Source organism: Podarcis raffonei, chromosome 2 (assembly GCF_027172205.1).
Source record: "Podarcis raffonei isolate rPodRaf1 chromosome 2, rPodRaf1.pri, whole genome shotgun sequence".
NCBI classification, from domain to species: Eukaryota; Metazoa; Chordata; class Lepidosauria; order Squamata; family Lacertidae; genus Podarcis; species Podarcis raffonei.
The window spans coordinates 115,961,510-115,977,767 of NC_070603.1; the positions used below are offsets into that span (position 1 = coordinate 115,961,510).

Consider the following 16,258-nt stretch of genomic DNA (forward strand, 5'->3'; position numbering starts at 1 on the left):
CAAGGAGGGCAACTTCTTTTTCCACGTTTGCGACAAGTAAAACAAAACAGCACAACGCAACTTTATCATTCCTGCACAAAAGCAGGCACTGAGGCTACAACCCCAGGGTTGCAACAATATAATATTATATAATATTAACAAGAACAATAATATTAACAATAATATGCAATTTTTAAAAATCAGAACTTTCCAAGGATAAATAAAACAAGTTGAAAAGCATTTGGATTAGGGCATTTGCCCCTTAGTGGCTCCTCGCTTTGTTAGGCGTGGGGTTAAAGTGGTTAAATGGACTGAGCTGAGATTCCTAGAGGGACCCCGGTTTATTTATCAGCGCTCCCTTCCTTTTCCTGCCGCTGCCTCTCTATGGCTGGATAATAATAATAATTAATAATAATAAGGAGAAGCAGCCTTTTGCATGGTCTAAACTTGGGTGGATCTGTGGGATCTCCTGCAAGGACGAAGCTGCAGCAGAGACAGAGGCTGGAAAGAGGTGAGTGGTTGCAGGGGGATGAAAGAAAGGGGAGAGATCAGAGGGGAGAGCAAAGATCTGGTGCTTTGCAAGGCAGACGTCCCCAAACACGGGCTCTGGGTTAGGGGGTGATGGGGTGGCTGGGTGGGTGAAATCTGTAGCCCTTCAGATGTTGGGCTCCCAGCTCCCATCAGCCTCCAGTCAGCACAGGCAACATAGCTAGGGAGGGTGGGGGCTGTAGCGCAACAACATCTAAAGATCCACAGCTTCCCCCATGGCTGCCCCTAACTCGAAGGTTGTCTGTCCAGCTGCAGCCCCCCCCCCCAGGCCTGCCCCTCAGCCTAGCCCCGGGAAGGGCTGTGGCTGGGTGGAAAGAGCAGCTGCTTGGCATGTAGAAGGTCATAGGTTCAGTCATCAAGGGCAACTCCAGACTGACCAATTCACTTGTACATAAAAGGGCGGTTGTTGCATTTAACTCTTATTGCAGAGAATTTAGACCATCAAAACGCAGAAAGAATCTTGTGTGTTACGGCGTTTACTTTAGGTTTCCCGTGGTCGTCAAGAGGCTTTAAAGGGAGTCCAAAAATGGTTAGAATAAAAAAACAACTCAGGACGTTAAAGATTGGGAAAAGGCTGAACTTGGAATACAGAAACGGGAAGCAAGAGGAAGTCGAGGAAGTAAGGTTTAAGAAATTAGGACATGAAATGGTACTTGTTTTTTGTTCTGTTAATGTTTGTTGTTTGTTTTTGTATGTTTTGTTTGTGTTAATATAAAAATTGTTTAATAAAAAATATTATATAAAAAAAAAGAAAAGGCTTACTTTAGCTTTGGGGGGGGTTTCTTTAAAAAAAGAATAAAGCGGTGTATAAATTTTATGAAATAAATTGTGTTTCTCATATATTTCCCATAGTACATTAAATAATGCCAAGACAGCGCACGTTTCCTATTTCTGAGGTGACCCCTTTGCTTGTTGAAGAAAGGGAAGCAATAGTGCAAGAGAATGGAAAAATTTCTGGAAGAAACCACATGGTTTGGAGAAGACTTAGTGAGAAACTTGCAAAGAAGAAAATCAACATTACTGCATACAATCTGTACCTAGCTGTCCTCAGGGGTCGCTATGGGGTCTACCAGACCTTGGGAATTTGTACAGAACCTGTTGCTTCTGACTGGGGAAATCATGAGCATTCATCAGCTTTATCCTCTGATGAGTCCAGAGACCACAACATGGATGGAAGCACTGAGGAAAGCGAGGAGGAGGAGGAGGAGTACTTTTTGAGCAAACAAAAAATTGTTGATGAAACCCTGGACAGAAAGAAATTCACAGTCACATTTTCTACAGAGGAATGGGCTGAGATTTCACCGGAAGATTTTACATACAGGAGCACAAGAGAGAACTCCATTCGAACCTACAATATAGGTATGGACTCACAAGCTAAATATTCATGTGTGGTCTCATTTGTAATTGCCGTGTAAGGGAAGATATAGGGGAGGTAAGGTCTCTGTGTTAGACCGGGCACAAAAATACAGTGGTACCTCGGGTTACATATGCTTCAGGTTACATACGCTTCAGGTTATAGACTCTGCCAACCCAGAAATAGTACCTCGGGTTAAGAACTTTGCTTCAGGATGAGAAAAGAAATCGTGCTCTGGCGGTGCAGCGGCAGCAGGAGGCCCCATTAGCTAAAGTGGTCTTCAGGTTAAGAACAGTTTCAGGTTAAGAACGGACCTCCGGAACGAATTTAGTACTTAACCCGAGGTACCACAGTATTTGAAAGTGACAGGAGATTGCTTGTTTTGCAAGTCACAGTTCATTGCATGCATTAAAGCAATGCTTCCAGCAGAAGGCCCAGTAGTAATGCAATGTTTTTACAAGGAGCGCTTCGATGATAAGAAAACTGTCTTGAGTTGCAAGATATTAAAAAAAAAAAATTGTCCAGTAGCAGCTTAGAGACCAACTACGTTTGTTCTGGGTATAAGCTTTTGTGTGCATGCACACTTTTTTGGTATCTGAAAAACTGTGCATGCACACGAAAACTTATACTCAGAGCAAACTTAGTTGGTCTCTAAGGTGCTACTGAACATTTTTTTTATTTTTTATATATATTTTGACTGCGTCAGACCAACACGGCTACCTACCTGAATCTGGAGTTGCAAGAGAGAGAGAGCTTTTTTTAAAAAGGCAAATGAAAATATGTCAGCAACTGCTCTTTGTCACCAGTATTCAGATGGCAGTATGACATTTGGTGATCCTGAACCTAGTCATCTGCCTGCAAGTAATGTCTTGCTGGTAACAAAGTGCAAAGCTCTGAAGGAAACTCACCTGCAGGGGTCTTTTTGCGGGGGTTTTGCTGCAAAACCTTTGCCAAAGTTTGGTGCCAGTTTGGAGTGAATCAGACAAGGTTGGGTTTTTGGTGACCCCGTGACCCCCGGGTTTGAGTGTCAATTGCTCCGTTTGTGGGGCGATGCAAAATGCGGGGGGTTGCTGCAAAACATTTGCCAAGAGTGAATCGGACAACATTGGATTTGGGAGCATTAAGTACAAACCCCATTTTGAAATATCAGTTACTCCATGGGGCACTGCAAAATGCAGGGTTTTCACTGCAAAATGACTTTGACACCAGTTTTGAGGGGATCCCAGATTTTGGTGTTTGTAGTTAATGCAGCTGAAAAGACTGACACTTGGAGGGGCTGTGGTGTGAATGTAACTGGAGATGTTTTTTACTTGTAACTGATTTTAGAATGCATCCCTGTGAATGTGCTTGCTGTCCTGGCTCCTTGTAGAGGAAGGGTGGGATATCAGTTCAAACAAAATAAGTCAATAATAATTTGGGTTCCTTCAACGAAAGTGATGGGCAGTAGATTCAGGACAGGTCAGAAGCAAGGACGACTTCACACACTCCCTTTTTGTTTGCTTGCTTTCAGAACTTGAGAAGAAATTTTCAGAACCAAGCAAAATGGAAGAACTGGGCCTAGCGGGCCCTGAGGCCAAAGAGGAATTGGAGGCAGGAGGACAAGATCTTTGTGTTGTTCAGGTTGGGACCGTCCAGGACCTTCTGAGCAGGGCAGCCCCACCACAAATTAAAAAGGAACCAGATGAGGCGCTTCAACAGCGCTGGGAGACCCAGTGGCAGGCGTTCCTGAGGAGGATGCAGTCTCCTCAGTCGGAATGGGGGCGGCAAAGCCCACGTCTACCTCAGCTCTGGTCAAAGGACGGTGCTGAGGACTTCCAGGCCTGTGTCAAGGCCATTGTGGATACCATCTGGTGGCCTGCAGGAGAGCGCATGGCCCAACCCTTGCCAGGCCTACTCAGAGAGTCCAATGAGGCCAGTCAAAGGCTGGATCCTTCTGTGAAAGTGAAGAAAGAGGTTCCGGATGAGGAAGACACCACCAGGTTGGAGTTGCGTTGCCGGCGCTTCCGGCGGTTTGGCTACAAGGAGGCTGGGGGTCCCCGAGAGGGCTTGAGCTGATTCCGTGAACTTTGCCACCGGTTGCTGGCACCGGATGCACACACCAAAGAGCAGATTCTGGATCTGGTGATCTTGGAGCAGTTCCTGGCCATCCTGCCTCCGGAAATGCAGAGCTGGGTGAGAGAACGGGGCCCCGAGACCTGCGCCCGAGCGGTGGCTCTAGCAGAGGATTTCTTGCTGAGGCTGCGTGAGGTCAAGGTGCCAGGACGAAAGGTGAGGGTACTCAGTGTGGCTAAATTGCCAGGAGTTCTGTTCCTCCATCTCAATAGCCCCCTTTATATCTTGGTCTTCTATAGAGGTAAAGCCAGAAAGGAGAGACAGACTGGAGCTGTCCCCAGGTTGTTGGCCTTCACTGGTAGCCAGGGAAGCTGGTGCCCCGTGCCACACCTTTTCCCCTTCAATTCAAGCTCGTGCCATCTCTCTCCTTAAGAAAAAGTGCAAGCAAAAGGGGGAGAGGAGCTTGCCCTCAAAGGAAATGGCTCCCCAGGTTTCCAAGTAGTGGCATCGCAAAACCATTCATTTCTCATTCCAGGTACAGGGGCCTTTGGACGAGGCGGCTGCTAATTCCCCCAAGGCAGAATGGGATCCATCGAGTGCTGTGGAGTCCAATGCTGTGGAGTTGCCTTTGCCTATGGAGGTCAAGCCGGAGGAGGATGGTGAGGCCAGCTTGCTGGGTAAAGGTTTATTACCGTATTGGCTGCACCCGAATAGAAGCCGCACCTTTAAAATTCAAGGGTCAAAAAGAAAAGAAAAAACAATACCCGAATATAAGCCACTCCTTTAAAATTCTGCAAGAATTCACACCCGTTCTGTTTTACCATATGTTTGTTTCAGCAGTGATATTGTAAAAGCCCATTTTTATAAGGTCGTGAATTTAAGCCGCACTTTAACTTTTCACGGTCAGAATTGGGGGGGCTTATATTCAGGTCAATACGGTAATTATCAATGTAATTATTTTAAGCATTTGTACCTTGGGGTGCACTGGGAATGGTTTCCAGAACAGCTTACAGATCGTCACTGCCCTCATAGACTCATAGTCTAAAATACATGCTATGTTTTATTTATATATTTGTAGGAATATTTCTAAACCACCAACCAAAAAAAAAATGACTACCATTATGATGATGTGTAATATAAATGTTAAAGCATCATAAAATTATAAAACCAGACAATTATTCATACACTGATTTGGGGGCCAAAGACTCCCGAGTCGTGAATGTTACATTAATACACAAGTAAGATGCAGTAAAAGTATAATAAATCAGTCAAAACAATAAAACATAACAAAAATACTTGAGATGAAAGGGAAAAGGGGCAGAAGCACAGGGCTAGGTTTTTGTTCTTACAGCTATGTTTCTTATAGCTACCAGGTTGGATAAAAACAGTTCAGGATTCCTAATGGAATGACTGCAGTTAGGTAGCAATTAAGAATGGGAAAACATTTTTTTTCTATTTCCGCTGTATTTGTCATATGCAGTGCCCTTTCTGTTCTGCTACAGTTTGCCTCCTGCCAAAAACTACATTATTTGTCTCACTTCCCTTTGTGCTGAAATTACATATATTACATAAATTAGGTTGCCATTAATGTTATTCCACCCTGTTCGTTTCAGTGCAAAGGAAACACAATACATATGGGCAAAAACACATCATTGATTATTTAGAATTATAGAACTGTAGAGGGTATGTGACTCGTGTCCTAAATTCTCTGTTCCAGAAGCTGATGGGCACATTTGGATGGACGTTGGCTTGAAAAGACCCAAGAAAGTTGATGGGATGCCATTGACAGGAGCCCAAGGGGGTCTGGAGGAGCTAGAAGAGGCACCAGGGAGACAGATGTGCCCCTCAGAACAGCCAGAGGAGACAGAAGGCCGAGCTTTCCCATATAACAAAGGTTTCAATTGTTGTCCCTCCCAAAAGGGCCTTTTGAAAACTGGCACCAGAAGCGAGAAAAGCTGCCCTCCGAGAGCGGACCTTCCCAAGAAAGCCCAGAAGATGTACGAATGCGCCTACTGCGGCAAAATCTGCAACAACAGCGCCCACCTGGTGATCCATGAGAGAATTCACACGGGCGAGAAGCCGCATAAATGCTCCGAGTGCGGGAAAAGCTTCACCCAGAAAGGAAACCTTACCACACACAAGAGAATCCACATGGGGGAGAAGCCCCACGAGTGCCGGGACTGCGGGAAAAGCTTCAGCCGGAGGCAGCAGCTCGTGAGGCACGAGAGGATCCACTCGGGAGAGAAGCCCTACAGATGCGTCGTCTGCGGGAAAAGCTTCTGCCGGAAGGACTCTCTCATCACCCACAACGGGACCCATACGCGGGAGAAGCCCTTTGAGTGCTCTGACTTTGGGGAAGGCTTCCCTTCTAATGCTGGACCTCAAAAAACGTAATATATCCATGCACACCAGGTCATAGACATGTTCATAATGGGGGATTTGACTGTACGGACATCCATGACTGGAGTGTCAGGCTGAGACTGGTGTGACACTCTGCCTGGCCTACCTCATAGGGTTGGTGTGAGGCTCAAATGGGCAGTGGTGGAACACTGTGTGCTGCCCTAAGCTCCTTAGAGCAACCTCCCCAAGCCTGCTGCCCTACGGATATTTTTTGGGACTACAACTCCCCAGGTCAGGAAGGGGGGGTGCTTTAATGAGATGGGGGGAGACCCTGCTAGATTGGGCCAAAGACATCCCTGTTCTCACAGGGGCCAAACTTAGGGAAAGCGTTCCTTTTAGGCGGTGGGGGGCTGGGATGCCCTCAAGCTCCCGGGTGCAAGAGTGCTGTCTCCCCACTTGTGATTCCCAGTAATTGCGTATACAGCAGCATACTGCCTCCAAAATACTTCAGTTGTTGCTAATAGCCATGAATAGGCCGCTAATGGAATTGCCTAACCTTCTTCTTTGAACAAATTGTTTTTATTAAATATTTTTGGGTTACATAAGTACATACATCGCCTCTGAAGAAGAGAAGAAGAAGTGTTTGGATTTGATATCGCGCTTTATCACTACCCTAAGGAGTCTCAAAGCGGCTAACATTCTCCTTTCCCTTCCTCCCCCACAACAAACACTCTGTGAGGTGAGTGGGGCTGAGAGACTTCAGAGAAGTGTGACTGGCCCAAGGTCACCCAGCAGCTGCATGTGGAGGAGCGGAGACGCGAACTCGGTTCCCCAGATTACGAGACTACCACTCTTAAGCACTACACCACACTGGCTCTCTGCGTTCAGATCATAAAGTCCTTTCTACAGATCAGTTATATTTGATGTGAGACGTTAAATGTTAAAGCCATCCTGGTTGGTGGCCATCACTGCCTTTTGTGGGATTGGGAATGTGTGTAGCAACTGCCCAGCTGTACAAAGGTAAAATTCACATCTGTTGCTCTGTCCACTTTTTCCTCTGCCCTGACCAGAACAGAACGCTGCCCTTGGTCAGCAAAGAGTCCCCCATCCCTGCTCCAGCTCTATTATAATTATTTATTATAATAATTATTTATTATTATTATTATTACTTTTCAGACACACACACACACACACACACACTTCAGATATATACATTTAACTGATTTTACAATCATTTTGAAATTTCAAAACTTGACTTCCTTCCCCCACTTTCTGTGGCTCCTTAAATGTATTTTTAATATCTTCTGCATATCCAAATTAACTTCAATTTGTTCACTTATTCATCTTCTTTAAATGTATACTCTTATGAAGCTGCAGGTTATTACAATAATCCTGCCAATGTTTTTATCTGTAAATATTCAATAAACCATTTCCATTCTTTTGTAAAAAGATTGTTATCTTGATTTATTATTCTTCGGGTAAGTTTCACCATTTCAGCATATTCCATAAGTTTTTGTATCCATTCTTCCTTTGCTGGAACTTCTTCTTTTAATTTTTGGACAAGTAACATTTTTGCCACTGTAGTCACATACATGACAAGTTTTAGGTAGTTCTGTCCCTATAATTCCCAAGAGAAAAGCTTGGGGGGGGTTATTTAAAAAACTCTGCTTCGGCTCTTTGTAAACGTATTCACAACCACACCCACCACCCTGTCCGGGTTGACAGGACTGTACAGGGAATAAATAAAGACCTAGGTGTTAAAAGTGGGTTGAAAAAGGCTGAGGGGTGGGAAAGAATGTGACGAGGAAAATTTTACTTAGGAACTTTGAGCGTCAGAAATAAAAGGCCTGAGCATGTATAGAGGGCACCTCCCTTTTCAACAAGGAACCTCTATGTTTCATAAGATTATTCCACAACACAACAGTAGTCCCCTTTTTATTTACTTTTTTTTTGTATTTTATGATTCTTGGTGGCTGGTGATGAATAAATATGTTGGTTATATACTGATATTTCTCGGCTCCAACTCCCAACCAGGCCCGTGAGGCAGATTTGTTTTTCTCAGGAGATCCTAAGGTGGGTTTCATTTCTCTGAAGAAAAAAGAAAGGGAAGAGTGTCTGTCCAGAGAAGGAGGCTCCTGAGAACGTGTAGAGATGGGCTCCTGTGTCAGCCTCGAAAAAAGATACCTCCCTCGCTTCATAGTTCAGAGCCACTCGGATCTTCCTGGGCTCCCCACTCAGCGGCAGAAGAGAGTAGTTAGGGGGGTCACAGGCCCTGTACTCTCCTTCCCATCTCCCCATAGCCCAGATCCCTCCCTCGGGACTTAAGGGAAAGTAGTTCTTCCTCCTCACAGACTTCCTAGCAACCCCCACAGCCCATCCTTCCTCACTTGCCCCAACAACTTCCCAGAAATGTCTGCCTGCTGTGAATCCCTCAAGTCCCATCACAGAAGGACGTTGGCTGAATCTCTCAGGATTGCTGGGCAAGTCTTGCAGTTTGGCTCCATATCTCACACTTTGAAGATCCTCAGACAAAATGAGAATGGGATGGGCTGTGTCTGGATCCAGAGTGACATTTGCTGTTGGGGAGAAGATGAGGAAATGAGAGTCAGAATCAGCCAAGAGTCAGAGACAGAGGTCTTGATCCAAGGAAACACCTCAGGGTCTTTGGGCTCATCCACACTTGTCTTTGGCCCCACACTTTCTAGGCACAATCCTGTACTTTAAAGCTGTGGATCTAAACACTCATCCACCACCACTTTCCCCAGGAAAACCTGCTGTTTAAGGATGAGTCAGAAGAAATGGCGATTTGGGTAGATTGCCATTTGCTCCAATTCAGTGGTGAAAAGTGAGTTTTTGCAGGGAAAGCGCCTGGGCAAAAAGAAAGAACGTGCTCAGACCTATGCCTATAAACATAGCACAAAAGGAAGTCTGGATGAACCCATTCATGCATTGATGTCAGGATTGGGACACTCCCCTCCTTCTCAAGAAATAATATCTTCTTTGTTCAGTGTTTTGAACCAGGTTTATTTTTTATGCCCCCCTGTCAATCCAGGCACCCTTCACAAAAAGCAAAACCACCCAGAAAAATGTTGGTGGAGCTTTTGTATATAGTGAAGCGGAGGGGGAATGGATGGGGGCAAGAGAGGAGATTTGCCAGGCGGCTCATACAGAACACTGAAGAAGAGGTAGTGACAGGGGTGGAATTAAATACAATTAAGATTTAAAGGTGAATCTGTTAAAGCCACACTTTCCAAAACAAGATGAGAAGCAAAACACCTCACTCCTCCAAAATCCACACTTCTCTGCATTTTGCTATGCAGTTCTCCAACGAACGGAAGCTTAGGAATATGCATTTATTTGGGGCATGTGGGCTTAAAAGTGAATATGGTGCTGGCTGCCTTTATTTGTCACAACCACCATTTCTTCCTAAGACTTCCTTAGACTGACCGTCCATATGGGGCATTATTTAGATAGGGGTAGCTTGACTGAGAAGAGAGCTAGTAAACAAAGCTGTAGGAGCAGTGACTGGTGAGAGATTGCTAGAAGAAACAGAACAAAGAGAGCTTGCATCTTTTGAATTAACAAAAGGCCTGCTTGCATTTTCATGCTGCACATGTGTTATGTACTGAGTTGAATAGGATCCAAAATGCAGCAGTCTGATTGGTCCTAGAACAATAGGATTCAGAATGCAGCAGTCTGATTGGTCCGCAGGTGGAAGTGAATGCACAACCTGATTGGCCTACAGGAGAATTCCAGAATTAGCCAATCACATGGGGCCCATTGTGTAAATAATGTATTTTGGGGAAACTTCCATTCCTCACTACTCTGAGCTGAATAAAGAGCATGAAGTCCACACTCAACTCTGAGTATATTTCAGCATGATCTCAGGTGGACGGGCTGCTGCTGAAAGGAAGAGAGGCTGGAGGAGGAAGCAAGCAACTGACTCTGTTGGGAGTGAAGTTAACAGCCCTCAGGTCTACATAGCTGCCCTCGGTCTCTGGGACCTCGCAACCAGGAGTTTGTGAACAGGGCTAGCAAACAAGGGCATTTGCGAGGGACTTGGAGGGGGAGGCTCAGAGGGTTGTGTCACAATGTATGTAGAAGCAAAAGACACAAATGGTGAGGGAGCTGCTACTGCAAAACCTGAGCCATTTTTGTTTTCCTGCCTGAGCATGTAGGAAGCTACACCTGCAGCAAGGGGAAGTTGTTGATGATGATGATTAAAATTTCTATATTGCCCTTCATCTGAGGACCTCAGGGTGGTTTGCAATACAGTCATACCTCGGGTTACAGACGCATCAGGTTGTGCATTTTTGGGTTACGGGCGCACCAAAACCTAAGTACTGGAACGGGTTACTTCTGGGTTGCAGCACTCACACATGCGCAGACACGCCAAATCGCAACTTCTGCATGCGCAGACATGGCGCTGCAGGTTGCGGACGCTGCAGGTTGCGAACGTGCCTCCCGCACGGATCACGTTCGCAACCCACAGTGTCCACACAAAACTACATAACAAGGTAACAAACAAAAGCAATAGCCTGCCCACCCCCTCATAGTTCAAGAGACTGCCAAAGGCCTGGGAGAAGAGGAATGTTTTTACCCGGTGCCTAAAGATATGTAGGGATGCGGGTGGTGCTGTGGGTTAAACCACAGAGCCTAGGGCTTGCCGGTCGGCGGTTCAAATCCCCGCGACGGGGTGAGCTCGGTCCCTGCTCCTGCCAACCTAGCAGTTCGAAAGCACATCAGAGTGCAAGTAGATAAATAGGTACCGCTCCGGCAGGAAGGTAAACGGCATTTCCATGCGCTGCTCTGGTTTGCCAGAAGCGGCTTAGTCATGCTGGCCACATGACCCGGAAGTTGTCTGCCGGCTCCCTCGGCCAATAAAGCGAGATGAGCGCCGCAACCCCAGAGTCGGCCACGACTGGACCTAATGGTCAGGGGTCCATTTAAAGATATGTAAGGAAGGTGCCAAGCGAGCCTCTCTGGGGAGAGCATGGCTGCCTGGCTGGAGGAGAAGGTGCAACAGCTTTCTCCACCTTTCTTTAGGAGAAAGGAGATTCAGACTAAACATCAGGAAGAACTTTCTGAGGGTGAGAGCTGTTTGACAGTGGAAAGGCCTCTCTCGGGAGGTGGTAAATTCTCCTTCCGTGGAGGTTTATAAGCAGAGGTTGGATGGCCATCTGCCATGCATGTTTTAGTTGAGATTCCTACATTGCAGGGGCTTGAACTAGATGACTCTCAGGGTCCCTTCCAATTCTACAGTTCTATGATTCCTTCCACATTTCAAAGGTAATTCTGCTGGTGCTACCACAGTCTGTGGCAAGAACCAATTAAAGTCAATAAGACTTCATGGTTTCGACTTATACAATGTCCATCCTAAAACCCTTGCAGCCATACTTCATTACCTTTGAATTGATCCATGTTAACATCTAGAACGGGATTTACAACACAGTATTCCAAGGACCTGCTCCTTGGCTCTGGTGGGAGAGCCAGTGGATTCTCAGATGTCTCCATTTTCTCACAGCTGTTTGGAAAAACCAAGGGTAACCCACTCAAATCCAAAGTACAACAAAATAAAGGAATTGATAGGAGGAAGGAAACTTTAGAAAGCGGAGAGGGGGAGGCAAGCACAGATGGATGGAGGCACAGAGGGGAGGAGATTCCTCCTGACGATGGACTCCAAAACCAAACATCTGAAGGCCAAAACAGCAGCCCCAGGTCTCTGAGCCTCTTCACTTACATCTCCTCAAATGTAGAAATAGAATCAATCATGCCAAGAGTTCCTCTGTCCCAACCCCATGCAGGGAGCACAGATAAGAACCTGATGGGCATCCCCCAGGACCCCTCACCCACAGAGACTCTGGCATGTCCCCCAAACAGGAGCCCTGTTTTCTCTCCCGCACAATAGCCTTTAGTGAAAGAGGTACAGCAGGTTCTCAGTGCAGAGACAGAGGCAGCAAGGTGTGTCCTGAGAGCAGAGGAAGTAGGGTGGCTACTTCTCTGCCTGCTCTTCGGTCAGGGGCCTTTCTCAATATGCCTGTGACACATGGTAGGTTAGGAGAAGGTGACCTGGTGAGACGGACAGGTGGCCCAGCCAAAAAGAAGTCAGCCTTCAGGAAGATGGGAACCAGTGCTTCCTGCCCTGGCTGTCCCTGCCGCCTTCCATTTGGATGCCAAAATCCATCTTTGCCTTGATTATACCTATAGGTATAGGTATATATATTTGTATTTGTATAGATGTTTGGAACTATCCCAGATTAAATGAATCCGATGTACAAAAGACAGAGAAGATCGTCTAGCCATGCGAATGGGAGGTGGGCGTAGGGAGTGCTCTGGCCCTGGCAAGATGAAAAGAGGGGGCCCTATGTTTACCTGTGAAATGCTGTTGGGTTTGGGTGCCTGTCTCTCCCCCAGGAGCCCCTGGAGGGCCAGGTTACATGTATGGGGTCCTGGACCCTTCCTGGCCTTGTGGAGCAATGCTAATACAAATGAACAGGATCCACTTACCTCTGCAAGATGCCTCTCACATCCTAGAGGAGGGAGAGAGAGAAAGAAGGGAATTCACTGCATACCACAGTCTCCAGTATGAAGACCGCTCAGACCCTGGAATGGATGCACTGTTGAGACTTAGTCACCCTAGCCCACACCAGGGTTCGGGATAGGGATGGGTGAACTAGTCAGTTTTAATTTCTGTCAGTTTCCTTCAGTTCCCCACATTTCCATATCAGTTTAATTTTAACAGAGAACTAAAAAAAAAAAAAAAAGCCATTGGCATTATGTTTATGTAAAATATGCAGGGATTTACGTTATGCAAAATGAATCATGGAACGAGAAGAAGGGAAGTAAGCCCTGTTTAGGGGAGATTTTAATGTTTGACCTTTTATTGTGTTTTTAATATCCTGTTGGAAGCCACCCAGAGTAGCTGGGGAAACCCAGCCAGATGGGCGGGGTATAAATAAAATAAAATAAAAATAAATAATAATATTTTAAGGTTGTTTAAATAAATACTCAAAAATGTAAAACAGAAAATTTAATAAAAATTATAGGAAAAAATAAAATAAAACTAATTAGCATTATTGCATGAATTTCTCATGTTTGTATGCAAATCTGCATAACATTCACATCCAATTCTGTGTGCAAAAAACTTAACTTCAGCACACTTTTCATTGTGCAGTTCACACATAATTAGACCTGCAGGTTAGTTCTTCTAGGTTACCGTCCCAAATAGCCACCCATACACCATCCCCAAATTTCAGTCTGTTACCCTTTACCATTTCAGAGCAAGTTTGCTATGGCACCGTGGAAGAGAAAGAATTAAACTCACAACCACCCCCCGCCACCCAGCAGCCCCCCGACTTCTCCTCAGCTGCTAATTGCTTAATTAAACAACATGTAAGCGGTACTAATACAATTAGCCTAATTTGGACTGGATAATGACTCGCTGGGTGAATCTGCAGAAAACGTCCCAAGAAAAATCCACAGCTATTCATTGCCCTGTTAAGATTTCAGAGTGATATCCTACCTTAAACTCCCTGGAAGCCTCCTCCAGAGGGATCACCTTGTGGTTTTCATGCTCCCTGGACCTGTCGCACACCACACAGATGGGGGTTTGGTCCTCCTTGCAGAATAGCTTCAGGGGCTCCTGGTGCTTCTCACACACTCCCCGCTTCTCCTCTTGAAGGCTGAGCTTCTTGGTTATTTCTACAAAGTTAGCCAGTTTCCGATTGGGGGTGAGACTCCTTGGCTGAACTGCATATCTGCACTGAGGGCAGGAAGGCTGTGAGCCCACGACCCCAGAGTACCGGCTCAAGCAGCCTCGGCAGAAATCATGCCCACACGCAGTGGTCACTGGATCCTTGAAGTAATCCAGGCAGATGGGACAAGTGGCTTCAGCACAGAGATCCTGGATGGGACCTCCAGAACCGGCCATGGCTGCTGCCTCACAGTGAAGGCACAGCTGACTTTCACCTTCTCAGTTTTCAGCTTCAGGGAGTTTCCCTGCCTGCAAATGACTCAGCATCTCAGAACTGACCCGATTGGCTGTTGCTGTTTATACCCTGGCAGGCCCGCACAGCTGCTTAGCATTGTTTTGCATTGCTTTTAATGCCTGTGTATTCTTGCAGTGTGCTGCCTTGAGGGGGTGATGTGTAAATCATTTTATGAATGAATATGAGAACAGAAATCATTGACATTGTAGGGGAGGAGCCTCTGCTTCAAGAAAGAAGTGCTTAGCGGTGACTGCCTTCTTCTCCTGGCATAGACATCTTATGTCCCCTGCTCTGCTCTGGGATCTGATCTGGCTGGGAGCTGGCTTCAGACACCAGGCCCACTGGCAGATTTCCTCTGTGTTACAAAGATATAGTGGTACCTCGGGTTAAGTACTTAATTCATTCTGAAGGTCTGTTCTTAACCTTAAACTGTTCTTAACCTGAAGCACCACTTTAGCTAATGGGGCCTCCCACTGCTGCTGCTGCTGCGCCGCCGGAGCACAATTTGTGTTCTCATCCTGAAGTTCTTAACCCGAGGTACTATTTCTGGGTTAGCGGAGTCTGTAACCTGAAGCGTATGTAACCCAAGGCACCACTGTATCTGCAAACATGACATGAAGGCTGGCAACATTAACCCCTGGAGGGACGCCAGCTGAGTCCCCAGGAGAAGCACGCTCCGGAGAGGCCGCAGGCGCAAAGGGAGAGCGGGGAGTGCGAGTGGGATTCTCACGTTGCGATTCCTCCCTTTTCCTTTCCTGTATTGGTCTCTACAGCCACAGCAGGCGCTGTAACCTTCTGAGTTTGACTTAAGCCCCAAAGGCTCACTCATCCATTGTCTCCCTAGACAGATGGGTGCCAGCTTTGAATTTATTAAAATAGTGGGCAGAATGGGTTTTTCTTTGTCTTTTTTGACTATGATCCTCAGCCCACATTCACCCAGAGTCAGCGCTCTCAGCAATCATCCCACTCCAAGACAAAGTGCAAACACTCCCAGGATATATACATATTCCTTTTATTGTGTAATTGTGATGATATCTCTCTGGGAACTCATGCAATCCCAGTTTCAAGACCATTTCTGCCTATAAATGTTTGCAGTGGTCATAACTTCTTCATTTCTTATCAGTCATGTCCTGTTGCTTCCTTCAGAAATCCCATAAATTTTCATGCCAGAAATGTTCTGTTGTGATTTTCTGTTTGGTCCTCTTTTGTTTCATTATAGCCCAGGAGTGCCCTTCCAAATGGCAATAACGGGGAAACATTCTGGAAATATTGCAGAATAGCTACTGAAGCACAGTGGATGTGTGGATAGTCCAGCATCAATCCATGACTAAGGCATATTATTGCATCAATGACACATCACAGTTTGCACCCACAAAAAGTTGAAGGGCTCCTCAACATCCTGCAATGGAGGTTTAGGAGCTTTTCGTTAATACTGCTTCTTTTTTTTCAACTTGCATATACCTCCCAAATAACCAAAATTTGAAATCCATAAAATACCAAAAAAAAAATGATTGAAAATAATACAAAAGCTGTCCCCCCCCCCAAAACAAAAACTAATGTAAAACCATAACGACAGCATAAGATCATGAACAATTAACAGAGCACCAAAAACCAGCAACAGAGAAAACAATATATTTTTAAAGATTAAAGTATATTAAACTAGTTACTAAAAGCCAGTGGGTGGGGGAGATCCTGCCGACTTTGAAAAAAATGTCATTGGGGGTGCATCCCATAACTAAGTTAGGGACCACAGCAAAGTCTCCATGTGCCTTACATAGGGCACACATAGCCAAGTTGCTGGACTACAACTCCCATCATCTCTGACTCCTGGTCATGCTGGCTGGGGCTGATGGGAGTTGTGGTCCAACGTCATCCAGGACACACAATGTTGGCTACCCCTGATGTAGAGAATCCAATTGTTAAAACAAAAGATTAATGAAGCAATTCCAAAAACAATGAGCCAGAGGCCTCACAGAATTCAGAGATACTTATGTCT

The 16,258-nt window shown here is 45.7% G+C and overlaps 2 protein-coding genes across 7 annotated transcripts; one reads left to right on the plus strand and one right to left on the minus strand.

Moving 5' to 3' along the window:
- Positions 1 to 18: 18 nt before the first annotated feature.
- On the plus strand, positions 19 to 7,723 carry LOC128409105 (zinc finger protein 397-like). Of its 5 annotated transcripts, none has more exons than XM_053379328.1 (6): positions 19 to 490; positions 1,381 to 1,887; positions 3,393 to 4,150; positions 4,470 to 4,493; positions 4,533 to 4,611; positions 5,652 to 7,723. In XM_053379328.1, exons 3-6 carry the CDS (start codon positions 4,043 to 4,045, stop codon positions 6,326 to 6,328), a joined length of 888 nt encoding a protein of 295 aa, XP_053235303.1. In that variant the 5' UTR covers positions 19 to 490; positions 1,381 to 1,887; positions 3,393 to 4,042; the 3' UTR covers positions 6,329 to 7,723. The 5 variants fall into 5 exon arrangements, with proteins under 5 accessions (XP_053235303.1, XP_053235304.1, XP_053235301.1 ...); XM_053379329.1 differs by having other exon boundaries at positions 4,533 to 4,593; XM_053379326.1 differs by having other exon boundaries at positions 4,470 to 4,611.
- A 349-nt stretch (positions 7,724 to 8,072) lies between these two features.
- On the minus strand, positions 8,073 to 15,952 carry LOC128409101 (zinc finger protein RFP-like). 2 transcript variants are annotated; one of them, XM_053379317.1, is made up of 5 exons: positions 13,797 to 15,952; positions 12,782 to 12,804; positions 11,680 to 11,798; positions 8,662 to 8,850; positions 8,073 to 8,362 (listed from the first exon to the last, which is right to left on the minus strand). In XM_053379317.1, the coding sequence occupies exons 1-5, from the start codon at positions 14,202 to 14,204 to the stop codon at positions 8,355 to 8,357; spliced, it is 747 nt and encodes a 248-aa protein (XP_053235292.1). In that variant the 5' UTR covers positions 14,205 to 15,952; the 3' UTR covers positions 8,073 to 8,354. The 2 variants fall into 2 exon arrangements, with proteins under 2 accessions (XP_053235292.1, XP_053235291.1); XM_053379316.1 differs by having other exon boundaries at positions 8,073 to 8,850.
- Between the last annotated feature and the right edge of the window lie 306 nt (positions 15,953 to 16,258).

Coding starts and splice junctions, on each gene's coding strand:
- LOC128409105 (XM_053379325.1), top strand. CDS start 1,392: ATGCCAAGACAGCGCACGTTTCCTATTTCTGAGGTGACCCCTTTGCTT. Junction 1,888..3,392: donor CATTCGAACCTACAATATAG/GTATGGACTCAC, acceptor GCTTGCTTTCAG/AACTTGAGAAGAAATTTTCA.
- LOC128409101 (XM_053379316.1), bottom strand. CDS start 14,204: ATGGCCGGTTCTGGAGGTCCCATCCAGGATCTCTGTGCTGAAGCCACT. Junction 12,805..13,796: donor AGGCTTCCAGGGAGTTTAAG/GTAGGATATCAC, acceptor TCCCTCCTCTAG/GATGTGAGAGGCATCTTGCA. Junction 11,799..12,781: donor GTGAGAGGCATCTTGCAGAG/GTAAGTGGATCC, acceptor TTTTCCAAACAG/CTGTGAGAAAATGGAGACAT.